This window comes from Chionomys nivalis, chromosome 22 (assembly GCF_950005125.1).
Source record: "Chionomys nivalis chromosome 22, mChiNiv1.1, whole genome shotgun sequence".
NCBI lineage: Eukaryota > Metazoa > Chordata > Mammalia > Rodentia > Cricetidae > Chionomys > Chionomys nivalis.
Window position 1 is genome coordinate 54,294,106 of NC_080107.1, and position 18,231 is coordinate 54,312,336.

General features: G+C 39.8%; 2 protein-coding genes across 7 annotated transcripts in view; both read right to left on the reverse strand.

Moving 5' to 3' along the window:
* The window catches only part of Rabgap1 (RAB GTPase activating protein 1), a 160,115-nt gene that overhangs the window by 60,982 nt on the left and 80,902 nt on the right, over positions 1–18,231 (reverse strand). For all 6 annotated transcript variants that reach the window (XM_057755734.1, XM_057755729.1, XM_057755731.1 and 3 more), the window contains one exon: positions 15,736–15,886. In XM_057755734.1, coding sequence (XP_057611717.1) covers positions 15,736–15,886 — 151 coding nt within the window. The remainder of the gene's footprint in view (positions 1–15,735; positions 15,887–18,231) is intronic.
* Gpr21 (G protein-coupled receptor 21) lies at positions 6,155–9,192 on the reverse strand. The gene is given in 3 exon segments (XM_057755736.1): positions 6,155–7,938; positions 7,941–8,531; positions 8,912–9,192. Coding segments are annotated over 2 exon segments (1,197 nt in total). The 5' UTR covers positions 8,302–8,531; positions 8,912–9,192; the 3' UTR covers positions 6,155–7,102.

An 18,231-nucleotide genomic window follows, 5' to 3' on the forward strand; every position in this document is an offset into this window, starting at 1 on the left:
GTTTGTTTTGGCTACTAATTATTTTCTAAGAAGCTTCTCTGATTGTTGTAACAGAGAAAGAAAAGCATCCAGGCATAGGGCACATGCCTACAGTCCCTGTTACTCAGGAGACTGAGGCAGGATTTCAAGGGCAGATGTCTGAGTTCTTATGAACACATGGAACAGTTAGACTGTGGCCCCATGTAAAATGTCCAAATAAGAGCAAATATTTCTAAGCTTCTTTCCTACTTTACTGCCCCCCCCCCCCATTTTCTCCTTTGTTACACATGATAACACCAGTGCCCGAAGGATGCTATACAGTTCCAGAGAGGCTTCATATGCCCTGCTTTTCCAAGTAGGCACCATATGAGGAGTAGGACAGGTGAACTAGAAACAAGCTCAATAAACTCAGCTGCTCTTTGGCTCATTAGAAAATAGAAATCTGTAATATGATGAAATAATAATCAGTGACATAAAATTATCTTAAAACACCAGTTTCGCTGGCAGCGGTAACACATGCCTTTAATTCCAGCACTCAGGAGGCAGAGGGCAGTCTGGTCTACAAAGCCAGTTCCTGGACAGCCAGAGCTAAACAGTGAAATCCTGTCTTGAAAAACAAAAGCAAAAGCAAAAACAAAGAAATTTCAAAGCCTAGTAAGACTTGCAAGGATTCTTATGAAAAGACAAATGACAAGAATTTAGATCAATGTAACATGGTGTCTGACAGCACACAGGCAGCAGCACTGGCCGCAGAGATGACTTCATTTCTTCTTGTGTCTGAATGGCAAGGCTTTTCCAAACACAGAGTTGATACCTCACACCACAGAACAGTGTTAAGAGTTTCCATCCCCATCCGGGAACCATCTGCATATGGTGCAGTTAATGATGTACTTCTAGGAAAAGACTGCCATTACTTACTTTAATAATGAACTGACATTATGTTAACTTACCCTAAATAAAAGATGGACTGTGTGTCTCATAAGGATTCTTTTGGTAAATTCCTCTGGGTGAAGTTTACTCTGTGAGGCTCCTTGAAAAACCTAACTTCAGAACTTTCCATGTGTAATGTCGCAGGGCCAGAATGTTCTATGAGACAGGGATGACACTTTACTGGATATACAGCCACCAGTGTCAGAACAAAGAACACAGAGCTAGAAGACTGAGAAAGCAAAGCCATAGCACCAAAGGTTCCAACATCTCTAGTCTCTTCTGTGGCTGAATTTTATAGCTTCTTTTACTTGGCTCTGGATCAAGGTACGTTCTGACTATGTGCATCTCATCTATGCTGTGAGAAACTGCAGTTTGCTAACAATGTCAGGCATAGGGTAGCCTCGGGAACAGTTACTGAGAATGTATTTCCACACTACTCTTTTCATGAAAGAAAGAAAAAAAGAAAGAAAGAAAGAAAGAAAGAAAGAAAGAAAGAAAGAAAAGAAAAGAGATGGAGGGAGGGAAGGAGGGAGGGAGGGAGGGAGGAAGGGTGGAAGGAAGGAAGGGAAAGGAGGAAATAGTATCATTTCTAAAGAGTGTAAAGTAGCTCAGATCATATAGAAAGTTGCTTGTAGGGCTTGAAAGTGCGTTTAAAACAGTCTTATTATCAATCTAGAAGGACAGAAGGGAGCAAGTCATTTCTTCATTCTGTTGTTTACGCAGACTTCTGTTCTGGAGTGGGTTCTGTGTGATATTTGGGGGATGCAGCTATCGGGGTACTGCCCCTTGCTTTCACCAATTTTTCAGGTATTAAAAGGAAGTAAACTAGTACTTTTATAATCTTCAGGTCTGGGATTGCTAAATAGCACAGAGTAGTGATCTATTCCATGACTGAATGTATGGAAGCTCACCATGACATACAGCCTCTACGTGAAGCTATGGCAAGTAGGAAGCGCTTCACATTATCTGATTCAGTTCTTCAGAGCCACAGAGCATGAAAGGACCTCTAGTGCCTTTACTATCCCTACTTTACTAACCAGCTCACCAGGTTTCCACATTTGCAGTACAAAGTTCATTGTTACTGTGCCAGATTTCCTTTTATCACCCAATTTTTAAAGAAATGCCGGTGACTCGTTTGCAGTCCTAAGAAATAGTTACCACAGTCAGGCGGTGGTGGTGCACATCTTTAATACCAGTGCTAGGAAGGCGGAGGCAGATGGATCTCTGAGTTTGAGGCAGCCTGGCCTACAAAGACAGCCAGGACTACAAGGAAAAATGCTCTCTCCAACCCCACCCCCTCAAAAAGAAATAGCTACCTCATTTCTAGAATCTATAAATAACATCAATAACATGTACAGTTTAATATATTTACATTTGGTTTTTCTTCAACCTGAAACAAGAAAAGTATGCAAAACCACAACATGCCATGATTTACATTTCCCAATGCCACAATTTTTCCATCTTTAAATGTCTCCCAAACTGCTCATATACCAATAAAGTCTGGTTTGCCAAAAACTTATTTTACAAATCTTTTTAATGCAGAAGCACAAGGTCAATGAAATTAAGTCATTTTCTATAAAATCATTGTATACATTTTTCAAAGGAACTTTGGAAAAGCAGAGGAAACCCTCCCCAAACCATTCTACATCTAAGCTGGTGAACCTGCCACTTCACATTCAAGGGCATGGACAGCTCATTTATAATATGTTATTATAAGTTCAAGTTTCTCCAATCCTAAAAATATGAAATAAACTAAGTACAAAGGAAAAGAATTTATGCAGCAATACTGCTAAGAGAAACCTGTACAAAAGAGGGTTCTGAGTAAGCAGCAGCAAGTCTGTCAACAACTGGGCTGTGCAGTATTCTTTCTAAGGTAGCCACTGGCTCACATGCCAACTACTTTCCCACTCTAAAAGGACCAAAACGTCCTCACTGGAATGACTGCATAAGACCACACAATCCATTTACAAGCTAAACAATTAGCATGGTCTTACTTTAGAAGCTTTATTATGAAGTAACTGCAACACCGTCTCTAAAGTATATGTGTATTCTGGTACCAGTCACACACCACCGAGTTAGACGAGCTATCCGTGGTATTTGAGTCTAAAAATACGTGCTTTTTTCTTCACTCTGAACTAGTTGGATTGGTATTTAAACAAAATGTCATCAAATGTTGCATTAAATGTGCCAAAATAAAAAGATTAAACACAAACTTTTCAAAGCTATCATGCAGAGAGAATTCTCCCAGTTCCTGAAGACTATGTAACTTTTCCCTTCATCTCTTCTTAACCCCAGCCCTGCCACACAGTAAGTTAAAAATAAACCAGCAGTGCCCACAATGAATCAAAGATCACAGGATTGATTCCTTGAGCCTTAGAAGTTTACACAGCACAATGAAGACAAGATAAACTGGGAAGACGTCTGCTACTACCAAGCATCACACCGCCCACCTATTCTTCTTTACAGTTACTACAACTACTTATTTTCTTCTTCACTCTGAGCTTCAAACAGCACTATAGACTCTACTCTAAAAAAAAAAAAAAGCCTTAATAAAACCAGAACTTGATATTGTAAAACTAAGCAACTGTTAGAAAAAGATCTTAATTAAAAAGCCATGCTTGCATGTGCTGCCAATAGCAGAATAATTTTCTTTCCCACTGTTACAAAATGGAACCCCAGAACAAAAGAATGAAAAGGGCTTCACTTCTTATAAAAGGAAAAGCTGTTCTCTTACTACTGATTTAATACAATTTAATAAACACCATCTTCAAGATTCCCATGCTAGTATGTATGAAAAACAAGCTGGTGTGGTGGACAACTGAAATCCCAGCACTGGGGAGCAGGAGGAAGGGAGATCTACAGGAGAGCACTTCACAAAAGGGAATGAGACGCACGCACCCCACCAGGTCTACAGAGCTGACCTTTCAGCTGTGTAATGCAAGAAGATAGATATTTAGGAACTTATTTCTAGAATCCAGCAGAAAACATTTTCTACTTGAAACAGAAATTCAACTAAGTTCCCTCCCAACTGTGGGCCAGGGTTTCTGTGTGACCTGGGCTGCCCTGGAATTCTACCCAGGGTCCTTTGAGTGCCAGCCTCAGTGTCCATTTCAGGGTTCAGAAGACTCACAGCAAGCACGGAACTTAGATCTGAGGGTGAAATGAACTCTCCACTATGTACTTTTCTGCATCAGTTTCTCTTTTTTTCTTTTTTTCTCCTGCTAAGTTTCAGCTTACATACACACACGGAACAAAGACAATTTCTGAGCTTGAATTTTCTCAGGTCAAAAGGCAGATAAGAGCTGTGCTAAGGTACACTGTCAGTATCTTTATGGTCCTGGGGAGGTGTGGCCAGAAAAGAGGCTTCTAAACTCTACAAAGGGGAAAAGAGGAATTCCCATGTTAAACTAATCAGATTCAGAATATCAAGATACGTTTAACAACATCATGTCATGCTGGTTTTAAGTAGATGTGTGTCAGCCCTTTACTGCTTAATGGTCCAGGAATGTCCTGGAATTAGGTGCAAGCTCACCTGAGAGGTGCCTGGAAGGCTAGATATAAACATAGGTGCCTTACATAATCAGATCAGTGTCATTAGTCATTCCAGACGCCAGCTTTCTTCTCCAGAAGAGGCAGTCAATCATGTTGTCAACTCAGCTAAAGATTCTGTTGATGACAACTCCTTGTGGAACCTTCTTATCAATTTTGGAATTACAGAAGCATTAATCATTTTACTTTTATTCTTTATTCCAGTCATCCTCAGACACTTAGGATCTGAAATACGCGTTGACCAGAGGCTGTCCATACACTGCATTTATTAAACAAAAACAGGGAGAGCTGCGATGTGCAGGAAATACGCAATGAGATTTCAGCTGACAAGAGCAGAAGGCTGACCCACCAGAATGTGTTCTGATGGAGATAAAGCCAGATTCACAAGGCGCTGGACCTACCACCTTTGTATATCAGCTGAAATTCCACTGCACTGCAGCAGAACTCTGTCTCATAGACCAGGCTGGCCTTAAACTCACAGAGATCCGCCTGCCTATGCCTTTAGTGCTGGGACTAAAGGCGTGTGTGCCACCACCATCTAGCAACAAAGCTACTTCTAACCGAGCATTTTCATCATGAGTTTTAAATTCTGAAACAGCTGAGTTAAATTTGCTAATATTAACTATGCAGAACAAGCAAGATTGGGGTAAAACTCAGAATCCGTTTTATTTTATTTTGAGCAAGATCTCACTATGTACTTCTGGTTGTTCTGGAACTCATTATGTAGATGAAGCTGACCTTGAACTCACAGAGCTCTACCTGCCTCTAGAACTTGAATTCTGAAGCTTTTATAATTCTTAGTCATTTAAAAAGCTTAAAAAAGAAGATATTTGAGTTAAAATAAAAATCAATGTCTAAAACTTAAAACTGGCTAGGGGCTGGCCATGGTGGACCACTAATCCCAGGAGAGAGACAAGTGGGTCTCTGTGAGTTCAAGGCCAGTCTGGTCTAGATAGTGAGTTCCTAGGTGGCTGGTGCTAAAAAGTGAGACACTGGCTTAAAAAGAAGAACAGAACAAATAAATTATGTTGTTAATATAAAAGAAGTATTTGCCTTGTTTGCACAAGGCTCTGGGTGCAATAAAAGAATTGGGGGGAACACACGATACCTTCTATTTAAATGGGAATAGCCTTCTAACATCAGGATGGAAAACCAAAGCATATCTGTGGGTTTCATAATCATCCTTATCCTTTCTTGGATTTGAAAATCCATTTTTGCTAGCACCCCTGGTCCCCTCCACTGCCTGTTCCACTGAACGTCACAGTTCCACCGGCATGACAACATCCGGCCAGAGCCAGAGGCTGGCTGACCTCCCGACACTTTCTAAGAATGAGAACACACAAAGTCCAGGAAGTACTGATTGGAACTGCTAACAGCTCGCTTCCTTTTAGAGAAACAATTCCCTTGCTTTCAAGGTAACCACTTTTAAAACAAAGGTAAAACTATATATCAACACAAAGCATTCTAGTAATTCTAAACAATAAAATTCTATACATTTTGCTAGTGCTTTGGAAAAACAGACAATGAGAAAAGAACTATATGACAGAGGACTTTTTCCAAAAAGAGGATCACAGGTAGGTGACTTGGCCCAATCAGAACCTTTCTCCCTTCAAAGGAGGTTCCTGGCCAGCACCTGAAAAAATGTTTTCCAAAATGAACAGTGACTGTGATGTCAGCTGACTGTTTAAAAGGCACACAGCATAATCAACCCTGAGCGGATTCCGTTCTTACTGAAGACTGGATAAGAAGAACAGAAAACACTAAAGTCACTCACTCTATCTATCTATCTATCTATCTATCTATCTATCTATCTATCTATCTATCTATCTATCTATCTTCACATTACAATGGACAGCTATCCATCTATTATTTATTTAAATACATTTTGTTATAAAAAGAAACCCAACTCAATGTAAATGTTCAATATTCACAAACACAGAGGCACAGGAAAAAGCACTGTAATGTCACTTCTACACACATGTACAGAATGTTCACAAGCATGAAGTAAATGCAGCTGTTTCTCACAAACTGTATGACTTCATTGCATGGTTGTTTCATGGTTCATTTCAAAACTCCAAAAGTAACCTTCAGGGATCACATTATTCATCTATGGAGATTTCTTTCAAGACATTTCACTATCTAAAGGAGTGCTGAAACTTACAGTGCAGCTATATTTTGGCACAGATAAAGAAAATCCTTGTTAGTTCATCAGTCTGTCTTAATATTCCCTGTTAAAAGATATCAATTGCACATAAGTTCCAAGTTGCTTGGAAGAATCCAGAAAAGGGAAAAGAAAATGGCCATTTTTTTTAAGTGCTGCCGCTTTTCACATCCATGCTCAGTCACAGCAGCTGGGAGAGGTATTAGCTATGGCTTTATTCCTTTTGAATCTTACTTCCATGACATTTCAAAAACTGCATCACGAGTTGTTTATTTTTTTTTAATGATCCGGATTCTTCTAATTTTAAATCTCATTTAGGAAACAACTTCTGCAAACTGAAAAGTGTCGATAGTCTGTAGCTGCTCAGAGTCAAATTATCCTGTCCTAGATCTCCTAGTAAACTGGGAGTACAGGGTTGAAGGGAAAAGGAGAACCAAAGCACCCTTTCTCCCTGCAAACAAAGCAACTGAGCACATGAACCCCTCAGACATGACACCCAGTAAGGGGCCCTTTCCAACTAACTGTGTAAGGGTCCTTGGCTGTAGTGTGACTTGTACAAGAAGCACACACAGCCCCTGAGAGACCCTTTAATCCTCTTTGGAAAACACTGTTGGAGAGACTGTAAATGATACAGTTGCAGAAACTATTGCTAATAGCAAGCCAGGTAGTGAGGAAGGATGCAAGGTGGCTGCTGCAGCCAGTGGAGCTCTCCAGCAGAAAGTAGAGGATGTACGGCAACCAGAGGACATAAAACACACTTGTAATTCTGAAGAGGACCATGGCATAGCGCTTATCAGGACAAGTCTGGGCTTCCCCAGTCTCCTCATTCCTGCTGCTGAATCGGGCTTGCCTTTCGCTGATTTCTTTTGTGTGCTGTTGGCAGATGCGGAAGATGTTGAAATATGTGAAGCAGACAATGAGGGCAGCTGGGGCATACAGCATTACCACGATGAACAATGTGAAGTAGAGGTTAGTGTGCCAGGACGCTGCACACCACTGAAATACATCTCCATGATATCCAGGTTTGCCCCAGTGGAAGAAGGCAGGCAGGAAGACCAAGATGGAATACAGCCAAATCAGAAAAATACACAGGCGTAGTCTCCAGGGAGTAACCAGCGTATTATAGGTTAAAGACTTAGTGATGGTAATATATCTATCAATGCTGATACAGGCCAGAGAAGTCATGGAAACGCTCTTCAGAACTGATATTATAAAGTCAAATACTTGGCAAGTCATGGCCTCCTCCACAGGAAGGGGGTAGTGGAGTAGTGACAAGGAAGGGACCAAGCAGCTCACCCCAACCCAGAGGTCAGCATATGCATTGTCTGGATGAAATAACTTGTAGTGTGATGGTTCAACAGAGGTGCACAGTGAAACACAAAAATCACAATGATGTTGCCAGAAATAATCAATGTGGTTAGAAAGACAACAATCAGCGCTTCCAAAAGACAAAAACTGACAGTTTCTGAGTAGCCCCGTGCCAGGAGACAGAAGGGATGGCTGCTCTGGCCACCACCCAGGGTGGAGTTCATCCCGTGCTCTGGAACTGGTTCCTGGCTGCTGTTACAGTTCCCAGGAACAGCTATCGTCACTGCATTCCACTCTGCATGAGTGTGACGTGTGAGACAATCCCAGAGAACCCTAGTCACCATGTTCCTGGTGGTGGTGCAGCTGAGGTACATTGCCTGCTGTGCAATTTCCCTTTAAATTCTTCCTGGAATGGGGAAAGTCAACAGCAGTTGTCTGGCCAGTCCCAGACCTGGCCATACTGCCATGTTTACCATGCGCACAGCACCAAGGGAGTAAGGTAAACTGGGGGCAGTGTCTTCAGGCCAAGTGAGAGTGGGGGTAGGGACAGAGAGAGGAAGATTGGGAGCTTCAGCAGGAGTTGTAATGAGTCTCCTCTGAACAGCTGATAGAAGAAAAGGAGAAAGCATTTTACATTTTGCATTCCATATCCTAGTCAAAAAATCTAGCTAGCTCTGACTGTTACCACCCACCCCTTCCCTCTCGGCAACACCCATCCATAAAGGGCGCTTACTGCAGTGGAGCAGCTATACCAAGATCAACATAAAAGGAAAGCACTTATTGATCCATTCTACCCTCATTTTCTTTTATTTAACGTGTTGTGGGAGACAGAATCTCCTTATGGTAATCCTGAAAACATCTGGCTACAATTATCACTGATAAAAATTAACCAAGATTAATTTTTTCATTAAATTCAATGTACTATTTTACCACTGAAAACATCTTAATAGAATTTAAATGCTTAGCTCAATTTCAGAGTGTTACCTGTAATTCCGCACGATGAAATCCAAACAAAAGCCACAATAAATCCTTAACAAAAAGCCTTGCAATGCAGGATTGTGCTTCAGCCTGTGTTCGGCAGAACTAAAGCACAGAGGGAGAGGATAAAGGAGTAGGAGGGGAAGCAGGGAGAAGGGACTTGGGAAAAGAAAGAAAGGGGAAAGGGAAGAAAGACAAATGTGCTCACACAGACTCTAGCTAGCATCTTGGGCAACTCATCGCCAGAGAGAAGCTCCGGGGTTTTCAAAATGCACCGTGGGCACTGACTTGGGTTGCCAGCAGTCCAGTGTGTTTGAAAGCTGTCTCCCGTCTGTCTAGAATCCCCCTCTTAGGTAAATGAGTAGAATCCAGACTGCCAGCAAGAAAAATAGGCAGTAACTACAAGGGTGGATGGGTGGAGAGGGAGGGAAGAGAGGGAGGAGTCAGGAGTTGGGCTGAAGCTCACTACCAGAGGAGTGAGGGGAAAAGTCCTATTTTGTGTACCATTCTCCCAAGGACAAAGAACAGTTATCAGAGAAAAGAAGTGTGTCAACAGAATACGGCAATGGAGGAACTCTAACTCAGATGCACAAGAATTTATAGTTAGAAGACTTAAATATTCAGCCTCAATTCTATTTTCTCGTTTATTGGATATTTGACTCTTCATCAGTCTAGTTAGGTGCTCTACCCAAGTGACTCTTGAAACAGCATGCAGATATTCAGGTACAAGTTTTCCAATCTTATGATGCAAATTGAAATCGTACAGCATTTATTTCAGATAATATCATAAAAGGTGCTTCTCAATAACTAGGAATTGGGTGCTGAGGGAATGGTATAATTCTGCCAGAAAAAAGTCCCACATTTCCAGTAGGGTAAGAAGAAACAAATGATGGTGTCTGTAATAATTCCAGGAGGTCTGCAAATCTGAACAAAACATTATGTGTGATCCAACTTGAATTCTTATTTTCTTTATACATTCTTTCTTACTGTGGGCAAAAGGATGCCTTACAATCACAATTCAGTGAAGTGTGAACACTTTACCACAGGAAAGCAAGGACCTAAAAACATGCTGAAGCACAAGACTAACAGCAAGCAGTATGTCATAGGCCTCAGCAGAGAGCAGCAGCATCTTTCTGTATTTAAACCACTGTAGCTCAAAGATTATTTGAGGTACTAACTCCTGCTCCTTCTTCTCCCAGTCCCTTGCCACACTCATCCACCAAACACATGGTATGCTAAGGGCTCTACCTCTGAGCGTGTCTTACACAGTATATCAGTCTCCTGAGCTGCAATTTTATAGTCCATTATCTAGGCTCAGCTGTAGTCTAAAAGCACCAAATAGAAAACGCTGCACTTTAAGACAGCCCACATTCATACTTATCACAACATACTGTTACAGCTATTTTATTATTATCTATTTTTTTAACTTCTTACTATGCCTACTTTGTAAGTTATACTTTATTAAAGGTATAGAAACGATAAAACAGTTATAAGTCTGGCACTATGTGATGCTTTAAGTAACCACTGGAGGTCTTGGAACATGTCCCCAGCAAATAAGGGAGTCTCCTTTGCTATCTATCACCCCAGTCTAACCCACAATTATCTTATGCCATGTTTCACTGGAACCAAAATAATATTCTAAAACTAAAATGACAAATAAGCAAGTTAATAACAGTAACTAGGCAGCATCTTACACTTAATATGACTATGAATCGAGCTGAATACTTTCACTTATTAACCCTGTTAATACTAACAATCATAGAAGTAGGTTTCTATTATCATCCCATTTTATGCCTAGTGGTATTAAGTTGTCCAATGACAGCTAGAAAACAGGAGAGCTAGGATTTGAACCAAGACAGCCTGCCTTCTGTCAGACACATGAAATCATCTTACATGTTTTTTACTTTTTAAAATCTCATCTATTTATTTGCTATTTTGAGGCAGAGTCTCACTACATAGACCAGGCTGCCCTCAAACTCACAAAAATCAGCCTGCCTCTGTACCACCACACCCAGTTATACTGCATTTTAAACCTAAACATAGGGAAACAGTAGAGCATTTGTCTTGGATATACAGCCAGCACTGGAAATACAAAATGCTATAAAATAAACATGAGATAAAATGATTCATTCTTTTCCCCCAATTACACAAAACCATTAAGGTCATCTCCTGGAACCTGGCCCATGCTGGGTTTTCTGGCCTTACTTATCCCAGCCTCACATGGGCTCAGCCAGCATGCCTCACCTCTGACCATGAGAGCTCCTCCTCAACACTACAGCACTGCACTCTGTGCCCAACTGCCAACCTCCAGGATGACTTCAGAAGACCTTTAGAAGGCTGGGTGAGAAACCTTTGTTTCTCTAGACACGGTCTCTCTGTGTAGCCCTGGCTGTCCTCAAACTTGCTCTCTAGACCTGGCTAGTCTCCAACTCACAGAGATCCACCTGTTTGCCTCAAGTGCTGGGTTTAAAGGCATATGCCACCACCGCCTGGCTAGATGAGAAACTTTTAATGCTATCTGAATTCAGTGATGATGTACATTCTTCTAAAATTCTCACGGAATTTGGATTGTTTATAGTTAACTGCCTAGTTTTCTCAGGGCTGGTCCAGAGAGAAAATTCTTCTTTAAATGAATAAACAACACAAGCCAAATACAAGAGAAATTCTGTTTTTAGGCTGAAAGAGCTTTCAAACACAGCTGCACTGATAGCTGCTGGTGCAGTCACACCCCAGGGGAAGCGGTCCTGTCCTAAGTGTAGGACCTAGAAGCAGGCACTGAAAGACTTCCACTAGCCCAAGGTTTCAGAGCGCCTCATATTTTCATGTCATGGTGCTTTAACTATAGTTTATACAAGAGCAAAACCAAGACAAACCAAAAACATCACCACCACACCAAGAGGAAAACCACAAATCTGAAACAGTTCCAATCTCAAACTTTTAGATAGAGATGTTCAATCTATACCAGGATAAATGACATAAAATTTCTGTGGGTTAAAAAAAAGAAAAAAAATCTCAAATACTAACAATTTCAAAATAATCAAACCAATATATTCACATTCTTGGAATTCAGGAAACCTTAGAACTCCCTAGATAGATTTGATATGCATAATATTATTTTCACAAGTAATTTAAAGAGACATATACTATAGCAACTGCTATATGGAAGCAGTAATATAGGGTAATTTGTGTGTATGTGTCTCCTATATTTTGTTTGTATACTTTTTAGTGTACAAAATAATGGGTTTCATAACATTTTAACGCATGTGTATCATTATACGTTGTGTTTAAATTCCCTCCCACTCCTCATTCTTGTAGTCCCCAAAATCCAGTACCAGTCAGCAGCCCCCTTCCTTACAGAAAACCATCTTAAAGACAACTCACAACATGAAATCTTTCTATTAAATTAATTAGTTTTTATTTTTATGTATATGTGTGTATATTTGGATAAGTTTATGTATACTACATGTGGGCATCTAATATTCTGAACCTGGAATTATAGATAGTTGTGAATCGCCACGTGGGTTCTAGAAACCAAACCCAGGGCTTCCATAAGAGCAAATAAGTACTCCTAATTGCTAAGCCATCTCTCTCCAGCCCCTATGATTTCTTATACAATAGGAGCATCCACTTTGAAATGGTAGAATCATGGCCTGTGTTTTGAGGTAAAACACTGTAGCAATTTCTCAGCACCCAAAGAAAAAGGTCACAGACCCTCTATTGAATATAGAATTCATGGATGCTCATATCCCTTATAGAAAATGATGCAATGGGGAACTAGGGATCATGCCCAAGATCCTGGGTTCAATCTACAACATGGGAAGGAGGAAGTATTTATATGCAACACAAACAATATTCCTATAAGCTGTGCAGTGGTGGTGCATGCCTTTAATCCCAGCATCAGGAGGTAGAGACATGTGGATATCTGTGAGTTTTGGGGCCAGCATGGTCTACAAATTGAGTTCCAAGATGGCGTAGGCTATTATACAAAGAAACTCTGTTGCAAAGCAAACAAACAAACCAAAAAATCAAAACCCCTAAACAAATATTTAAGCAAAATACCCAATATTCCTGTATAAATCAATTCTTCGTAAATTACTAATAATACATAATACAATGCAAATACCTACATAAATACTTGCTATTATTTTATTTGGGAAATAATAAGAAAAAAGTTTATAGATCTTTGATACTGAAGCAAACCTTCAAAAACATTTTTTGTCACTGATGGTTAGATCTATGTATATAGGCTCTAAAAATTCAGAAACTGCTTTCATCTAATGTCCCAACGACTGGTCCACGGTACAGAATCATATTTGGGTTTACAAATGAGTGCACTGAACCAGTGCTCAGGCTTCCTAACTCCAGGTGTTTCCTGCTAAACAAACAGGTTTTCATTGCTGGGTGTCCTGAGCTACATTCTTGTGATTTCAGTCCTTGCCTATTAAATTCCAGAGAGCTATTTTTATTTAAGAAGGAAGTAATCTGCTCAGTGATGGCACCATCACTGGTGCATTCTATCTCTAGACTAGGAAAATGTGGCTGGGCCTCCTAAGCTTCAACTGGATAAGTAATTAAGAGATAAAAAGAGTTCAAGGCCAGCCTGGTCTACAAGAGCTAGTTCTAGGACAGGAACCAAAAAGCTACGAAGAAACCCTGTCTCGAAAAATAAAAAAAAAAAAAAAAAAGAAGTGCTGCTAACTTAGGGTCTCGATATGAGCATGTAATTGCAGCAAAGTCTTAAAATTGAAATTAAAGCTTGCTGGGTGGTGGTGGCACACACCTTTAATTCCAGCACTTGGGAGGCAGAGATGGGTGGATCCCTGTGAGTTGGAGGCCAGCCTGGTCTACAGGGAGATTTCCAGGACTGACTCCATAGCTACTGTGAAATCCTGTCTCCAAAAAAACCAACCAACTAACCAAGCAACAACAACAAAAAAACAACAAAGAAAACAAAGAAAAAAAAAGACATTAAAGCTCAGAAAAGACGACACACATGTTTGAGAAGGAGCAAGGGGGTGGAAAAGAAGAACACCAGGATGTGCTGTTGACCAATTAGTCTCTCACATAAAATAATTTACCATACAAGTTTTGCTGTAAATTTTGAATACTAAATATTGAATCAAAAGGAACACTAAGAGGCACTGACATAAAATATAAAATATTATAAAGTATAGCCAAAGACAGAAGGGACTGAAAAAGGTTCTGGAAGACAGCTCTCCACTGTACTCCACGTTTGCCCCTGGGTCCTAGATCCTTCCCAACCCATCTTCTGGAGTGTTTCCTGAGCCTTGAAGGGGATGATACAAATTCTTTTCTAGAAGCTGCCTCAAAAGCTGTGCACCCCCTAAAATACACCACATGAACCTCTCCTTTATGGCTCACACTCAGCTGTTCTTGTGTTTGGCTTCCTCGGTCCACAACTGTTATGTTAGACTATCATTTCCTTTTAAGATTCTATCTTCTTTCTGTACGTTGCTTTTCTATAAGATTGTTTTGTGTTAACAGTTTTAAAAAGATAATATACACTCCTCATAAGGTTTAAATATTTTGTTTACAAAGGTTTTTACCTTTTGTCATATAAAAAGTTTTCACGCTGGGCAGGTGAGATGGCTCAGTGGTTAAAGGAACCTAAGTCTGAAAACCCGAGTTTGGTCCCTTGGACCCATATGGTGAATTCTCTTCAGAATGGACTTGGTATGGAAAGATGGTTTAGAGATTAAGAACACCAGCTGCTCTTCCAGAGGTTCTAAGTTCAATTCCCAACAACCACATGGTAGCTCACAACCATCTATAATGAGATCAGGCGCCCTCTTCTGGCGAGTAGGCACACATGCAGACAGAACACTATATATAATAAATAAATAAATCTTTAAAAAAGAGAGAGAATGGACTTTTACCAGTTTTCCTCTAAGCCCACAAATATACTGGGGCACTAGCATGCCCAAACACACACATACATATGCAAACACAACAAATAAAATGTAAATGCAATTTTAAGAAATTTCAAGTGCTGTGGGAGAATCTGCATGTTCATAACCCAGATTCCAAATTTACCTATTAGACAAGCTGCTTCCTAGTAGACAAACACTGCCAACATTTTGAGAAAACTAAAACCAAACCTATTATATGGGTACAAAAGGCACAAATGCTGCCTAACCTGGTAAGAAATTACATCTTTGTACTCGGGACACAGAGTATATTTTTTCCCTCTTGCTTTGCTTGTGAAACTTTGAAGAATGCTTCAACTGTGAAAATAAGGGTTTCACCTTAGAGGATATGAGCCACAGCAGATTAAGTGTAAGGCTACAGGATTATTTTCTTGTAAGTGTAGAAACTAAAAGAAGGCCTTCTTTACCAAAGTGTATTTCTATGGAAAAAAAATACATAGCTAGCTTGTGGCAGCTCATGCTTATAATGCCAGCAATTGGGAGCCTTAGGTAGGGAGACTGCCACAGGTTCAAGGCCAGTCTTGTCTATACTGTGAGTTCTAGACAAGCCCAGAACCCATTTTAAAAAGAAAACAAACAAACAACAAACCAAGACAAAAAGCAACCAAATAAATAAAAACCCACACCAACAAAACGAAACAGTACATTTGTATACACTGCATTGCATAAGTAATCTGGCTCACTGCTAATCTAGGTCGAAAGGACCGAGATGCACAGTGGGTCAGAGGGCATGATCTACCCTGAGACAACCCCACTGAAGAGGTAAACTTCATGCATTCATTCGTCTTTGTGTCAAGAAAAGAAACATCTCTGAACTACACTTATTTAACATAGATTATACAGCATTCAACTATTCATTTTGAAGCTCACATCCTCTCTGACCTTTGTGATGAGAATTCGGTACTTTTCTACTAAGTGATCATTGTTGTGGCAGCCCGCTAGCAGCTGCCAGACTTCTCCACGAAGAGCTTCCGGGACACCACTTCTCACTAAGGATGACAACTGCTTCGGTCTCACACTCAAGTTGAGATGCCTAAAAATAAAGTCACAATTCATTACTGCAGCAAAGGGAGATACTCTGAAAGTCTTTAATGAAAATGGTTTACAAAGATATAAGAAGGTAACACAGTAATAATAATAAAAGAGGAAGCAGTGACATGGCACCTGCAAGCTACTTTATGTATTTTTAAATCATTATCTAAAAAGTAAAACTGGAAGCCAGATGGTAGCCACACACACCATTAATCACAGCAGTTGGAAGGCAGAGGCAGGTGGATCTTTGAGTTCGAGACCGGTTCCAGGACAGCCAAAGTACCACCATCTTTAAAACAAAACAAAACAAAACAAAATAACCACTGTCTTTAAAACAAAAAAGTAGAACTGGAAACTGCAGAGATGCTTTCTGGTTGTGGATTATGTACAACTTAAGAGAAAAACTGCAAGAGGCAGGCAAATCTCTCTGAGTTTGAGGTCAACCTGGTCTACAAGAGCTAGTTTCAGAACAGGCTCCAGAACTACAGAGAAACCCTGTCCTGAAAAGGAGAGAGAGAGAGAGAAACAGAGAGAGAGAGAGAGACAGAGAGAGAGACAGAGAAACTGCAATTAGGTGCTAGAGAAATACTTAACTGCTAAAACCAATTGCAGCAGCTCTTGCAGAGACCCAGACTATAACATAATATGAGAGATAAGGGTGCTCTCATATAAACTTTCCTTGCATGTGTGTACGCATGGAGAATTGTCAGTAAAAAACAGTATTAGTTATTCTGCTGCTAACTAAAGGTTTGAAACACTATAGCCTTTAAGCTAAATACAGTCCTCCATCTCTTTTGTAAATACTTTTACGACACAATTATGAGTACTTCTTTGTATTGTGTATGATTGTTTTGATTTTTTTTTTGGAATTTTTGAGACAGGGTTTCTCCGTAGCTTTTTGGTTCCTGTCCTGGAATTAGCTCTTATAGACCAGGCTGGCCTCAAACTCACAGAGATCCACCTGCCTCTGCCTCCTAAGTGCTGGGATTAAAGGCGTGCGCCACCACCACCCAGCTGATTGTTTTGATTTTCCGTAGTAGAGGTCAGTAGTTGTGACAGACTATCATTGGGCCACAATGTCTTAAATATTTATTCTTTGGTCCTTCACAGAAATATTTGCTAACCCTAATTTACAGTGGTAAAATTTCTTTCAGAGTGATTTCAACCATTGACAGTTTTAACTCTACATATAATTAGCATACTATTTATTTTATACTGAGGACATCAGTACATCAGTACTCCTATCTTCCAAGAATCATATTCAAATGAACCTGGAAAATGACATACAAAGATACTTATTAATACTGTATTAAAATCTACTTTTATAAATAAACTAACTTCAAGATCAGACATGTTATGTTAAAAAAATTATGGCTATGTTTATTAGAATGCTTACCCCGTGTGTGAAAATGCAGAAGTTTGTAATATTGTTATAGTTGAAAGAGTGCATACAATTTGACACTATGTTTGGCACATGATAAATGTTTCAACTATGATTACTACAACCCTAAAATCTATAAATTCTAAACAACAGGACTATTAGTGGTTTTGCAAACTCCTAATTTCCATAATATTACAATGTTCATAGAACACCTAAGAAAGACGAAAATGATGAGGTGGATGAAACAGAATAGATTATTAGATTATTATATATCTGGAGAAATGACTCAAATAAGCAAAAGCAGTTGAAAAAAATCTGATGACAGCAGACACAGATGGGAATTCAGTTAATATGTTTAAGAGAATGGGAGGACACAGCTGGCTATGAGCAACAAAGTTTGACAACAAACTAAGTCATTAAATGAAATATGTTGATTCACAGAATTAAATGAGTTTTTGCCAGCACTTGGAGGCAGAGGAAGGTAGATTTCTGTGAGTTCAAGGCCAGCCTGGGCTACAGAGTGAATTCCAGGACAGAAAATGCGTTCTCGACTGTAAATACCATGGAGATGACTTTAAACACGCTACTATGAAATTAGGTCAGCACTGATTACAATGCTGGTTTAGAGTAGGAACATTTCATGTCTGTAAGACTTTCTACATCAGCAGTTCACACCCTCGAAACTCACTGAGCGGAAGCTGAGACTGACTGACTCCTGAGAGTAAAGAAACATCAAAATTTAAGAAGAAACGCTCCTGAGGGTTTTTGCATAGTTTATGCATTCCAGGTCATATGTCTAAAGACAATTCATGTTTTGATTTGTCGTTTTCTTTTATACATTTTTGACATTTTCCCTATGAAATGCAGAGAGTGGTTTGCTTTTTGTTTTTTTTTTTTTTTTTTTTTTTTTTTAGTTTTTCAAAACGGGGTTTCTCTGTGTAGCTTTGAAGCCTGTCCTAGAACTA